Source organism: Anastrepha ludens, chromosome 5 (assembly GCF_028408465.1).
Source record: "Anastrepha ludens isolate Willacy chromosome 5, idAnaLude1.1, whole genome shotgun sequence".
NCBI lineage: Eukaryota > Metazoa > Arthropoda > Insecta > Diptera > Tephritidae > Anastrepha > Anastrepha ludens.
In genome coordinates, this window is record NC_071501.1 from 90,143,788 (window position 1) to 90,158,652 (window position 14,865).

The 14,865-nt window shown below is 38.0% G+C and overlaps 1 protein-coding gene across 1 annotated transcript in view; it reads left to right on the plus strand.

The window, feature by feature from the left end:
• Positions 1–14,865, plus strand: part of LOC128864803 (uncharacterized) — a 27,351-nt gene continuing 12,486 nt past the window's right edge. Inside the window, exons 1-12 of the mRNA XM_054104562.1 lie at positions 1–37; positions 190–311; positions 2,748–2,958; positions 4,276–4,399; positions 4,459–4,592; positions 4,763–5,088; positions 6,396–6,678; positions 8,418–8,622; positions 11,736–12,115; positions 12,175–12,740; positions 14,035–14,165; positions 14,223–14,403. Coding sequence (XP_053960537.1) covers positions 1–37; positions 190–311; positions 2,748–2,958; positions 4,276–4,399; positions 4,459–4,592; positions 4,763–5,088; positions 6,396–6,678; positions 8,418–8,622; positions 11,736–12,115; positions 12,175–12,740; positions 14,035–14,165; positions 14,223–14,403 — 2,700 coding nt within the window. The remainder of the gene's footprint in view (positions 38–189; positions 312–2,747; positions 2,959–4,275; positions 4,400–4,458; positions 4,593–4,762; positions 5,089–6,395; positions 6,679–8,417; positions 8,623–11,735; positions 12,116–12,174; positions 12,741–14,034; positions 14,166–14,222; positions 14,404–14,865) is intronic.

Genomic DNA, 14,865 nt, shown 5'->3' on the forward strand with positions numbered 1-14,865 from the left:
ATGCCGGGAACAAATTTTTGCTGTTCGGCCAGACAATGTAAGGAAAAGTGCATTAAAAATAATTAATTAATTAAAAGTGGTGTATGTATGTATGTGTGTGTGCATATATGGAATATTTGCAGTGGAATTATACTTATTTTTAAAATTTACTTACTTACTTTTAGCTTTAACATTTTTATATATCTGCAGATTATTCACAAGCTCCAAATTTGGTTGACACATTGATTATAATGCCACGTGTAGTGGTGTGCAAAAAATTAAAGAAAGGCCAAATATATACGCAAACTATTTCTATCAAGAATAAAGGGCTGGTAAGTTCACCTCATACGTGGGAATATTTCGAAGACTAATGTAAAAGATAATTTTTAATATGTGACATAAAGCCTTTTACATTCACCACTTCTCTGCTCATTTCATAATCATAGAACACCCCTAATTTTTCAAAGTACAGTAGGTTCTGTTTTTATGCGGCTTTTTTTTATGCGGTTTTGAAATAGTGCGGTTTTTTTTTAAATTACAAAATGCATGTCGACCTATCGGGAATTGTACATATAAACAAGATTCTAAACCAGCTAAGCAAAAACTCATCACAGATTACATCAGAAATGCTAACCCTACAAGTATGGAACCGCCTGCATAACTATCTAGATCAGACGTGTACATTTCCTAAAGTGACGAAAGTGATTTTACGCCAAATCCTAAACGAACGCGCAACATGTGGGTATTGTCTGATTCTATTTCTGACTTAAATTTATTTTTCGACTCTGACGTTTCTTAAATAAAGATATAATTTTTAAAAATACAATATTTTGTTTATGCGATTTTATTTAATTATTTCAGATTCATGCGGTCTATGGAAAGTATCTATAGTTATAATATGGGACTAGTGCCCTTTTTTATGCGATTTTATTACATTATTTCAGATTTATGCGGTTTTAGCATTTGAAACGTATCTATAGTTTTACTATAGAACTAGTAGCTTTTTTTATGCTGTTTTTTTTTATGCTGTTTCTTGCGGAACGTATCTACCGCATAAAAACAGAACCTACTGTATTCTAATTTACAGATTTCAGAGGAAAATAAAAATTTTACACATCGATCAAAGTTAACAAAGGTTATCTGTTTTATTACAGAAATTAGAACTTTTTTAATGCATTACTTATTTCCAGGCGTTTCAAAATGATAAGACACTGTTTAATTAAAGTGATCGTTTAACAAAAGTACACGTTTTTCGAATTTTTTTTCTGTCGTCTAGAATATTTTAGTATTCTATGGAAGCACCATTTGCTTTAGCGGCACCAAACAACCTTTTTTACATCGATTCTGCCAACTTTTTAAGTAAATTTACATCTAAAGCAGCCCATTCTGCCTTAATTGCCGCTTTAAGCTCGTTGATGTTGTCAAATTGGCGATTATTGGCGTCAACTCTTCTTAAACTCTAGACTCCCCAAATGTTTTCTTTTGGGTGTATATCCGGAGGGCATGCCGGCCAGTCCATAGTTTCTATGGAACAATCGGTCAAATACTGCCGTGTTTCCCTGTTTACGTGGATTCGGTCGCAGTGTTGCTGAAAAACGAAGGGCACTTCCCGATTATCCTGAATAAAAGGAAGGAGACTATTGTATTTTTAAAACATGTTTGTAGTCCCCACTATTCATTCGCGATGATTTAAACTGTATATCTGGAGTTGCTTTCGATGTAAATGCACCCCAAACCATATAAGAACCTACACTGAAGTTGCGCTTGCAAAATAAGAGGGCGCTCTTGCTCAAATTTCCCCAATAATTAAAAAAACCATCGGGCCCATCAAGGTTCTATTTTTTGTTCATCCGAAAATATCCCATTAAAAAAAACTTGAAATTGGGCAACATTAAAAATATTCCAAATATCTTACGGTGTCCCAGTTGGTGTCTAGGGGGTTTTCTGCGCCAGTTTGTGCCGTGGGAAAAGATGGGGTCCTTTTCTTATTTTTGATAATTTTAAATGATTGCACCTCTGTAATGTGCGCCAAACTGTTGTTTTTGAAACCTTATTTTGAACAACAGCGGCCAAGTTGGCGCAAGACTTAGTCGAGTTGGAAGCTTTTCTTAAGATTGCTTGCTGTTCTCGACTTGATAGTGATAATTTTCTTCCAACGTGCTTCAAAATGTTGTAATTCTCAGGACTCCGTAAAAAATTGCGGGTAACACAACGACTTCTGCTGTTTTTTTTGCAATTAATTCAATTGACAAGCCTGAATCCTTGTAGGACAAAATTTTTCCACGCTCCTCTTGTAATAGTATTGAACCCCTTGGCATTTTAGGTTAAATTGAATAAAATTATAATTAAAGTCATCCAAAACAACAATTAGCACCTTTTATCTCATCAGAAGCTTATTTTCGAGTAGTGTCTCATCATTATGAAATGCCGTAAAGACTAGCAAAAGTGCAGCTTCTTGGAAAGAGATAACGGTTCTACAAAATAGAGTGAGGTCTCGCACCAGAAACAATTGATGGAAGTCTTAAGTCTATAACTGTTAAAATGACGCCAAATAAAAGCTACTCCGGAAAGTAAAAGCGAGCTTATGGTAGTTCAAAAATTGTATACCAAAGGTGTCTTATGGTTATGAAACGCACGTTAGTTGTGCACACATAAAATATTTTTTAGAATTCCTCCGTTGATTTTGTTAACTATTATTTACTCAAAACAGATTACTTGTATACATGTATAACTTTTGTAAAACTATTATTCCACTATCTCCCCATTAGTATGCACGCAATTTAGAATATGCCACTGATAGTCTACAGGATACAAAAATTATTTTTCCTCAAGACTCGGACTATAACTACTTGCAACCCGATGAAACTTTTGATTTTAATGTTTTGATCACACCAACCGCGAATAGTTTGTACTCCGATTGTAGACATATTTACATTCAATCCAAGCATCCCAATATAACCTTCGAAATCCCCATAATCGGTAAGTTTGAGTTCATGCTACGCATCATAAAAATAGCAAATAAATGGTACGAATCATAAGAAGAATCCAAATTGAACGCATTTAGATAGAACCAAACGAAATTACGCTGATATTGATTGTATCGAGATTGAATGCTTTGTCTAGTTGAAAGTTCGAAGTTCACAAGATTAAGCCCGATTTACACTTAGAGACAAACTCGAATATCTGTTCTTCCAAACTCATTTATGTAGTTAGTAAGATCAAACGCAAGGAAATCATAGCTTATCATGTGTCATCGAAAAATCCATACGATGGAAAACCAATAGACACTTCTATTGCAGCAAGTCAAACATAATTCGAATGGAATTCTGGAGCCGAATGGTACTTAAACGATAGTAATAAGTATCACTATGCTATGGGGGGAATGGCAACTGTTTTCCAAACAGAAGTTTTTGCCATCCTAAAAGTAGCCGAATGGATAATCGAGAGGAGATGGAGCGGGAAACAGATTGGAGTCTTCAGTGACAGTCAGGCTGCTGTACAAGGGAATGAAATTAACGATGAATTGGCCAACTGTGGTTACTCCACAGGGACCAGAGCCAATAATCGGAATCAGTTCTGCAGGAATCATGAATTGGATCAGCGATTATGAATGAATTGACATTAAGAGCGATGTTCCGGTCTAGAACGCTGCAGAACTGCAAAGTCTTTTGTTACAAGCCCGAACAGAAAATTGTCGAACTTTCTTCTAAAATTTGAGTGAGAAGGCGTTCGGTTGGTGGTCCGTATTATTACAGGGCACAATCCATGGAGTTAGCATATGACCACCATTGGCGTCCCATTGAGGACCCGATTTGCCTGTCGTGCTTAGTACTTAACATTTTCTCTGTGAGAGTCCTGAGTGTACGAATTTTGGGTTCCAACGTCATGAGAACGAGTATAAAATTCGTCTAGAGGTTATTATCAGATGAACCAAAGAATCTGGAAAATACTCACAGGTCTAGCTACCTCTATATCTCTATTCTATCCTATATTTTTCCTTCTGTTACTGCTTTACTTTCCTCTGTGACTATCTACCCTTTCACATTCTAGAGCTTTTAATACAATGGGCTTTTTATCCTGAGTGTTTTAAGAGTTACCAAATCTCTTGGTGCTTCTTGGCTCGACCATTGAAATTTCAAATTTCAATTTGAAGTCGAAAGGTATTGAATGTCTTTTTTTTAACCTCATGCTGCTCAATCGACAGTAACGGCGTTCACTCCTGTTTTTTTTCAAAAAATAAAAAATGTTAATTAAGTAAAATAAAAATATGTATTTCTTTTTTCGAAGTCTTAAAAGCGAAGAATCAATGCTGCATACCGAAGTCCATTGACTTCCCCGACTCTGTACCGCAAGAATATGCTTACTACGAGTTTGTCGCTTTCAATCCAACGAATGAGCCTCAATCAATTATGATAAAAAGGTGACAATTACAAACACTAAAAGGAAACAAAAAAACTTACTATAGCCACGTTTTGATAGGCCTCCACAGAAGATTAAGGTATCGCAAAGTAACAAAACTATTCCAAAGAACGACTATATCAGGATATTTCTGGAACTCAAAGTAACTGATGACAAAATTACACAAGTAGAAATCAGATTCAAAGTTGATGCTTGTAAGTACCAAAAAATATTGATTAAAGTAAAGAAACAAATTAATAAAGTTGGCTCTATAAATGAATTATCACTTTATTGATCGTAAAATTACAATTTTTAAAGCCAATTTTAACCGACTTGAAAATAAGATAAACTGCTCTAACAATCATCCTTTTGATTTATTTTCCAGTGTTTTACGAAATAAAATTATTGCACAACCCAGTCAAAAATAGTGTGTACCTCCACGCAGATATTTTAATTTTTGAACAACTGAAATATGAACGTGAATCGACACATCTCGTCATGGTTTGCAACGAGTCAGCTGCCGACATAGATTTAACTGCCACATTCCTTACCGATGCAACGCAGTTGGAGCCAGAGACAACACACAATTTCGAGGAAATACAAACACTTCGCTCCTCTATTGCGAGCTCTTATTCTGCCAACGCTTACCACCCTATCGATGCGAGAGATTTCAATCTACTTGCTTATAAAAACTTTAGTATCGAAAGTGAGGTGTGCACAAAAACAGTCTGTACCTACAGTCTGTCTCATAGAAGCGTGACCGCCATAACTTAGAAACTATTTACCCGATTCGATTATAGAAAACTGCATTTTGTATGAGGCCTTACAATATTTTTTTCCCTTGTTCACTCCTCTCGGGAGCACAGGGCCTCGACAAAACTCAGTCTTGCGTTTGTTTCGTTAATCTGTTTTGATTTCTGGCAGAGGTTCTTCTGCCTAGTTCTTCCAAGCATCTTCGCAGCTCACGGTAATAATGGTTTTTGGTAAATTTTATTCACAAAAACAGCATTCGAATTGGCGGGAAAAACAAACAAACGGCCAAGTCATTTTACGGAGAAGCAGCCCCAAGCATGAACCCTAACTGGATGCTCAACAGTTCGTTGAAGCTGGCGATTATCAGTTGTACAGCAGGATCGACGTAAGCAACTATTCACCCAAAAGGAAGATTCATCCGTGAATATTGGGTTTGCCAAATTCTGTTCTGGATTTGCCTTAGCCCATGCAAGTGTTTTTACGATGTGCTCCGGAATTTGAAGTCTTTTACATGTACATAAGTGTCTTCGAATCTTTGTCTTTGGATGCATTAACCCCACTTTTGCATAAAACGGCTTCAGCTTCACAGAACAATAAGGTCGGATTTGTCACAAATGAATCAATGATCTTCTGGTCTTGTTTTGGAAAGGTATTTTTTTTTGGGGGCCTGGTTTGGCGAAGTAGTCAACGTTTTTAACTTCGGTATACCGTTCATCATAAATTATAGAATTCCAGTGTGGAACATAGGGCCACGACGAATTTCTTCCACTCGGGTCTGCGTCGATCTATTAACTTCATTCCAGCTAAGCATGCGTGTCGCAGCTTTCTGACTCCAGCTGTCATCTCCAGGTATTCGCTGGTCTTCCACGTCTGCGGCTTCCTTGGAGGTTCTGGTCAATGGCGGCCCTTGTTAAGTTATCGTATATCATTGCAGCCAATTATTTATGCATTTTTTCGATTCATTCAAATATTTTGCTGCAGATGCACGTGACATTTTTGGACCTTTAGGGTGTGTACATAGGCACACTGCTTGAAATCGTTTTTCATACGAGGAACTCATTTTGTAATATTAACCCACGCTTGCTAAATTTCTCGCGTGTTGCGAAAAGGATACGCCTATTTAGCATTATTTAAAGTTTTTATAACGGAACTCTAAGTTTGAATTCTGCTGGACACGCTTCTATTACACATACTGTATGTGTACATCCACATTTAATGAGCCATGTGCCATTTTATCTAGACATTGAGAAATTCAATCTTTACAGAAATTTACAATCAAAGCCCAGAGCTCAAAGGAGCTAACTGTGAGCTTCCATCCAGTTATGGTGCCGGGATGTGATTTCGCTGATAACGCATTGCCACCGTTTAGAGTATTTACGAAACTATTTCTAACTCTAGCTAATGATGCGGTGCCATATCAAAAGTCAATAATAATCCAAGGCTTTATAAATGGGGCAGAAATAGAGATTTACCCACAGGAAATACATTTGCGTGAAATTTACATGGGCGAAGAACATTGTGAAATTGTGAAGGTTTTGAATGTGGACCGTGAGTACTCATGAGTGTAACGTGAGAAAATGTAATATAGTTTAGGTTTTAACCTCTGTGATGTATCTATTTTTATTTGTTTGCCTGATTTCAAAAGTCTTATGCAAAAAAATATACTTTCTTCTTCTTTTTGACCTCACGGCAATGCTTCCTCGTGCTTTGTGCCCTTTCTCTAACTGCATGGCATTTCTTCTTTTTACCAATTATTTCCAAGGGCTCGCTAAAACTCCATCGCCTACCTACCACTTCTACCAGCATTTTTACGCCCTATCAAATTACTCACACCCAACCAATACAAGTTTCGCCTTGAAAGCTGACTTTTCCGGCTGGGTATAGCAAATACTACCCTTGCTCAACGTGATATCCAAAACACTAAGTACTAAGCAAGACTATTTTGTACAGATGTAGGCAACGTTTAAGCCCTCTTGGGAAATATAATTTCGATCTTCTTCTTCTTGATTGGCGCGATAACCGTTTACTCGATTTTGGTCGAGTTGAACAAAGTGCGCCAATTGTTTCTTTCTCGTGCTAACCGGCGCCAGTTGGAAACACCAGCTGAAGACAAGCCCTTTTCCGCCTGAACTTTCTAACACAGAGGAGGCCTTCATCTTCTCCCTTCCTACCACCAGCTGGTACCGCATCGAATACTTTCAGATGCGGAGCGTTTGTATCCATTCGGATGACATGACCCAGCCAAGGAAGCCGCTGGATCTTTATTCGCTGTGCTATATCTATGTCGCCCTAAGGCTCACACAGTTCATTGTTCCATCGCCTACGACACTCGCTTTCACCAACGTCCAAAGATCCAAAAATCTTCCGCAGAATCGTTCTCTCAAACACACAAAGCGTCGCTTCATCGGATGTTGTCATCGTCCATGCTTCTGCGCCATACGATAGGACGAGCATGATGAGAGTCTTATAAAGTGTGAATTTGGTTCGTCGAGAGAGGACTTTCCTACTCAATTGTACTTGTTGGCAAGAGAGATTCTCCGTTCAAGGCTGACATTGTTATCGGTGTTGATGCTGATTCCTAGATTCTTACAATCTCGAAATCGTAGGTGTCAACAGTGGTGTGAGTACGCCAAGTATTTGTTTGATGACAAGAGGTACTTCTGTTTGTCCTCGTTCACCACCAGACCCAATCGCTTTGCTTCTTTATCCAGTTTGGAAAGGGCAGAACTAACAGCGCAGTTTTAAGGCCGATGGTGTTAATATCATCGGCATACGCCAACAATTGCACGCTCTTAAAAAATACTGTGCGTGAGCGATTAAGTTCTGTGGCTCGCGCGATCTTTGCCAACATCAGGTTAAAGAAGTCACACGACAGAGAGTCAGTCTGAAACATTGTTTGGTATCAAACAGCTCGAAAAGGTCCTTCCTAATTCTGATTGCGCTCCTCTACTGCGCGCAAAGGCGAACAATAACATTTGGACACAATGAATTTTTTGCAAACAAAATGCCAAATCGAACAATTTTTTGAATAAAAAGAGGGATTTAGTATGTGAGCTCGATCTCAAAGGCAAAGCGAGTTAATCTACGCGTATATAAATTTGTGGGATGTGCCTCAATGTTAGCAGGTTGTGTTGTCTTTGAGGGCATCTTAGAAAATCCAATATAGAGGTATCCTTGCCGCACCCATATCTTATGTGAGCTTAAGAATAAAGTAAAGTCGCAACGAACTCATAAATTGTTAAGGAAAATACGAATATACATCTTCATTTTTTCCATTTCTTTAATAGCGAAAATTAATGCTGCTGTAAAATTCAAAGATGTTTTATATCCCGGCACTGCTGGCGCCGTAGTAAAACCGGAAGAAGGCTACACTTTGGGGCCATGCGAATGTGGCACATTCCGAATTTCAATGTTTATAAAAGTTATTGGCGCTTTCATAGCGAAGCTACGTTTTAAGGTCAAAAATGGTGACATCTTCGAAGTAAATGTAAAGTAAGTATACCAAATGATGTGTAATTTAGAATTTGCTCACGTAAATATTCGCTAAACCGTTTTTTTGTATACGTAAATAAGTTGTTGTTGTTGTTGAAGTGGTTAAGTATTTTTACTTAAATAATCCTTATTAGCGACCAGCACCGTTTTACTACCACTGTTCTTTTGATGTCTTTTTTTGTTTGTTTTGTAAGTCAGATCCATTTTGTGAGATCCCATTATAGAAGCAAATTCTTTACCTCGATGTCTGAGATCTGAGCGAAGTCGTGCCCTAGCTTGCCCTGGACATTCTCATAAGTAGTGGGAAATACTTTCCTTCACCCCTTCCACTTGACAGCTTCTGCAGATGGGATTGAAAGGAAGGTTGAGTTTGGCTGCTTGTTCCCCTACCTTCCCTACGTGTAAGGGTTGATGCGTGAAATGTTTGGTCGAGAGCATCCTAATAGGTAATTCGTCCTTTGGATTTTGTACGACGGTCAGGTGTTTTTTGTTGCAATACCTTCTTTCGGCTAAAGCATTGTCGTGTGAAGCAATGGATGCTTTAATTGTGTTGAATGGGGTGGCGACTGCCACCGCCTCTGCTATGTCTAGTGTCGAACCTTTTCTTGCTAGCTCATCCGCTATCTCATTACCCCGTATGTTCCTATGACCGGGAACCCATATCAGAGTAATTTCAAGTCAATGACAAAGCAATCCTCTCTATACTGTAAGACTAGTTTGGATGAGGTGGAATTGAAATCTAAGGCCTTGCTAGCTGCTTGACTGTCTGAAAAGATAGCTACTCTTGCACCAAGTTCCTTGTAAAGTTTTAGGGATTTACATGATTCTCTGATCGCTAAAAGTTCTGCCTAGAACACGCTGGCATAGTCAGGAAGTCGAATTGACTGAGATAGGTTGAGCGGCTGCGAATAGAAACCAGCTCCCACACCACAGTTTATCTTAGAATCGTCAGTTTATCGTATCTTCCAACCATCTTCCCTTTGCTCCATTCGGCTCTCGGTGCAAAACGTACCGTAAAGTCTTTCTTAAAGTTAAGGTCGGGGACTGTGTAGTCTGGTTTGTTACTGTGACCGTACAGTCTTGTTGTCCAGCTTCCTATGTCTCTGAGTCTCACCGCGTTGCAAGTTGCGATTGTTTTTATATGTAAGTCTAATGGTAATATATAGAAGAGTTAGATGAGAGCTTCAATAGGACGCTGTTCTTTGTATCTTGCCCGCCAAATGTTTTTCTTCTCAAACAAATAAATTAATTATATCACAATTTACATACCTCAAGAATCAAAAATTAACAGCTCTCTAAGTTTGTTCAGGCTGAAGCAATCATTTATAATTTTTTCTCATTTCGCAAGTCGCTCTTAAGTTTGTTAAGTTACGTTAAAGTCCAGAGTTATTACGCTACTACTTATATATTGGCCTAAATCTTAAATACTACTAGTTTTCATTTGATTAAGAGAGTAAAAATATTTGCTGATTAGACATGTTTGCGATTCTCAATCGGCTTATGAAGCAATTTATTGAAAGCGCAAGCTTTTGTGGTGCATAGGGTGTCAAATCTTAGTCTTTATTCGATAGCCAAAAGTTGTCAACGACGGTTTCCGATTATTTATCCGAGGCTGTGAATTTGACGAATTGAATTTCGTTAGCAACTAAGATTCGAATAAGTAGGTTGCTACAAACAGGTGTTGCCTGTTTTCGTCACCGAGTGGTAACTAACAGGAAACTTCTTCACGATAGCTAAAGCGTCGCTTTTAAGTGTTCGTGTCATTATCCAGCTCTAATTCTTCCAGTTCTCATCAAGCTTATGGAATAAATAGTTCACGTGATATGCAAACCATATATAATAGATATGTACATCCGTCTGCCCTGCCTCTATTTTCGGTTATTAAAAACACACAAGCCATCAGTCAGTCCATTGCTTCACTAGGTAATATCTGGTCTACTCTGAAATAAAACCATTTAAATGACGGAATACCTAGCCTCAGCTATTACCTAATAAGTCTTCCTAGGCGTATTCATTAAAGGTGGTGGCACTAGACCAATAACAATGTTTTGTACGTTTGATTGTCATGGCAAAGTATTAGAAAAGTAGAAAACAAAAAATGATTCGCCTTGTTTCATTCTGTGCTGACAGCCACATGGACACGGTGAAAGAAAAAAATCAAATCAGCTGATTTGCCGATAGCACCTTTAATAGATTCGCACTGGCTTCTCCTGTGCATGTAATATTATTCTTATTCTTGGCTTGAAATATTGGGTTCTAAAATCACATATGCTTATAGGACGCTTCGTCCAATATACGGTGTTCAGTAAACAGGCTCACTTCTTACTTAGAAGCTTTGTGAATATAGAAAGGTGACTCAATGTATTATTGTTATGGTTTCATTTTCACACCTAATTGGGTCATATATTCTCAAAAACGTCGAAAATCAAACTCTCGTTATTAGTCACAACCCGTATAAGGTCCTGCTCATTAATTTCTTGCTACTAAAAGTGCGCAAATATAGTCTGGACAACAATCGAATCGAACAACAATATTAAAGAAAGTGTTCGAACAAATAATCATCTCTAGTAATGACCCCAAACATTGGCCCCAAACATCGCGTGATTTCAAACCACATGAAACCATCTGCGATGTACTTAAAAAATTGTATTTATCTAAAGCTTGTGGCTAATAGATAACGAAATCGCCGCTGCTATGAAAGACGGCAACAATTACCAGTTGTTTAGCCTGTAGCGAATATACTCCCTCTCGTGGAGAGCGCAGAATGGCCCCAAGAATGACAGTTTACAAGTTTTAGCCATCCGAAACAAAATTGGGACAGTAACTTCGGCTGTCACGTCATTGGGGATGCGGCAGACGAATTCTGCCCACTCATTTCGCACGTATTTACACACTCGTCCAATTAGTCGTTCTTCAGACGCCAACGAAGTATAATTGGAGAACTGTGTTGATTTCTTCGTACATCACCCACACAATCTTAAGTTATTCGGCTCTGAGCGAATTTGACAGAAATGCCGATATCATTCTTTGTAGGAGAAATGTTAGGTATAAATATTAAACTTACCTGCGCTCTATGAATTTTTCTGAATTTTCTCTTGGCTCTATACTTACAGAGGTCACTCGTTGCCTGCACGACTAAAAATATTTCCACCCGTTTTGGAGTATGGTTGCATACCATTTGGAATTCCACGTAAACGTTTATTATTATTGGTAAATCCATTTTTGGTACCTGTTACGGCACAAGTAACCGTTGGAGATGATGGCGATGAAATACCGCTGGTGTTAAATGTAGAAGATGCTGATGGATTGCAACCGATAACTGTTAAGGACTATACAGCTGCCATGTTGGCGATGTCGCAAAGATCCAATGATACAGAGAATTCTACACAACGAACGGTGGAGTTGACAAGCAAGTCGGATTCTTTGGAGTCATACCGTTCAGTGAGCACGGAAATCTCCACGTGTAGTACCTATTTTGAAGACGAAGTTCTAAGTGAGAGCAAATGCATAATATTCGTAAATTTAAGATTTTCATTTTGTAAATTCTTCTAGATGTCATTCCAGATTTTGCCTTCACTATCGTAAATAAAATAAAAGAGGAACGATATTTGGAGCAGAGAGAGCCTGAGGAATGTGTTGTTAGCGAAGCTTTAGAATTAATGCTGAACACAAATTACTTTAGTACGCTCAAGCAATTTTCTAACTATGCCCAAATGGATTGGAATATTATACCGTTCAATCCGAAGGAGATTTATTGTAATAAGGAAATTATATACCTACAACCCAATGCGGGTAAAAGTGTTTCGGTGCTACTCATACCAAACAGAGTCGGATTATTCGATCGACCGTTAAAAATACGTATTTGTCCGATTGACGAAGAAGATCAAGACATAGGCGTAGCCGATGCCAGTTGGGATTATCGTGAAAAGGTTTTCATACATAGTAAAATGTTTACGTCTAAAATTTGGTTGAAATATTCCTGCCGTTTGCCAGAGATACATTTCACCCAAGATATTAGTTATGAAAAGGAAACTATTTACGTTGGCGAAGAGTACAAATTTGGTATGGTTTTTAAAAATGTGAGCGAAGTGCCGGGATTCTTCTACTTCGATATTGTGGTAATGAATATATGTGTAACAGGACATCCCAGTAATACCGTCTATTTTGAATTTGAAAAGAAAGTAAAAAGGAAATTTACCTTAGTTAGGGGTTAGGGGTACTCAGAATTTTCAAAAAAGTGGTCTCTTTTTTTTTTGCATTTTCTTAAAGTATAATATCTTAAAAATATTGTGTGCAAATTTGAAGTTAATCCGGCAAATACTTCTCGAGTTATTCAACAAATAACAAAGGGCGCTCCGGAGCATTCGAGAGCAAGTAAATGCATTTTTCTCAAAACTACGTTTTTTGAACTGGTGATCACTGTAACTTAAAAACCGCTTGTTAGATTTTAATACAATTTATACTGCTTTTGAAAAATATAAAAAACTCGTGCCTCATCGAAGGATTTTTTTCATAAATTTTGATCTGAAAATATTTCCGAAAATTTTAAAAAATATTTCCTGAGGCCGCTATATTGTTAGTTTTGAAAAAAAGCTTCGATCAGGTACAAGATTATCTATTAATAAAACTAATTTCTCTTGTCCGATGGTCTTGCGATGATCACCGCAAGGGACTCCTGAAGAAACGGACTCCACACAAACAGCGATAACTTTTACATTACTAATTTTTTTTTCTTGAAATTTTGTTAAGGTCAAGTCGAAACATGATGTATTAATGCTATGTTTTTATTTTTGTAAAATAAAGCAATTGACTAGCAAATAAAATTATTTAAAATCATCATTTTTCGGGCCTCTGATTACTCCTAACCCCTTATGTTGTAAAATTTGTTTCCTAATTCAAAGTGTAGACATGGGAGTTGGTATACCATAGATGAGCGCCTCGTGCCACTGGTTCGTCTAGACGAAATTTTCAATGAATTCTAAGTAAATATGTGTCCCGCTATGTACATATGTCCCGCTGCCTCAAGTCCGTCTGACGAAATTTTCAGTGGAATATTGACACATAAATTACCCACCCCTTTCGTGTTTTTAGTGGCCGATTTATATCACCGCGGTGCGAGATAACAACATTTTCCAACAATCTCAACAAACCTCTCGCCATTTCGATAGTCGATTTTCACAAATTTTATTTGTTACATTGAGTGAGGAGTTGGACGAAATGTCAAGCCGCTTGCGGGTACCGCACTTTGAACGCCCATAAAAAAACAACCTCAATTTTCACACCTGACAGCCCACACAGAAAAACTGCACCAAAGGCAAAATAGGCGGTCTTACTGCGACTTTCAATACGAGTATAAATTCTAAATCTCGAGTTCAAATAGTAAATTGCACCTTCATTCTAATACCTATGCAGCCTGTGGGGGAACTTGGCGAATTAATCTTGAATGATAATATTTATAAATATTTTATACCCGCATCCGAAATTGTTTTAATAGAAGGCAAAGTAATATTTCATCGTGCGGGTGAAGTGAAGCTCTCTGGACTGTGAGTATGGAAATAATTCGTTCGCACTCAGCTTATGCTACTTAAATTTTTTTTCAGCATAAAAGTAGTGGGAAGCATAAACGGGTCGCCGTTTCATATATACGCGAATGTAAAAGCAACAAAAATCAAATTATCATCAACAGAAATTTACATGCGACAAAAAGTGCTCGAACGTACTGTCCTTCATTTGTACATAGAAAATGATACACCAACGAAAACAAGTTTTTCTATGAAGCTGGTAAGCGAACATCTACATACATACATATGCACATGTAAACTAAGGAATCGATACCATGCGCCTAAAGCCGGCGCGATACCAACTAATAATAATAATAATATGTAATAACAATAATAAACTTCTTCTTCTTCTTGATTCGCGCGTTAACTGCTTACGTGATTTTGGTCGAGTTTGACAAAGTCGAGTCGTTTCTTTCTCGTGCTGGCGCCAGTTTTTTTTTGTTTTTTGGTGGGTGAGGTAGGGTTCAAAATGCCTTCTCACTTACGATCCCTCCCCTCCTTCTGGGGAGACACCCTCCCCGGAACTGCTTTCTATTTTACTTCGGGAGGGCCCAGAACGGCATCCATAAAGGACCAATTCTATTCACCCAGGCCTGGGTCCACCATATTTGTAGCTTTCATGTTACAGGCTCGTCTTCTTGTATCTCTATCTGTGCGCTAATCTGCTCCCTCAGAGCATTTC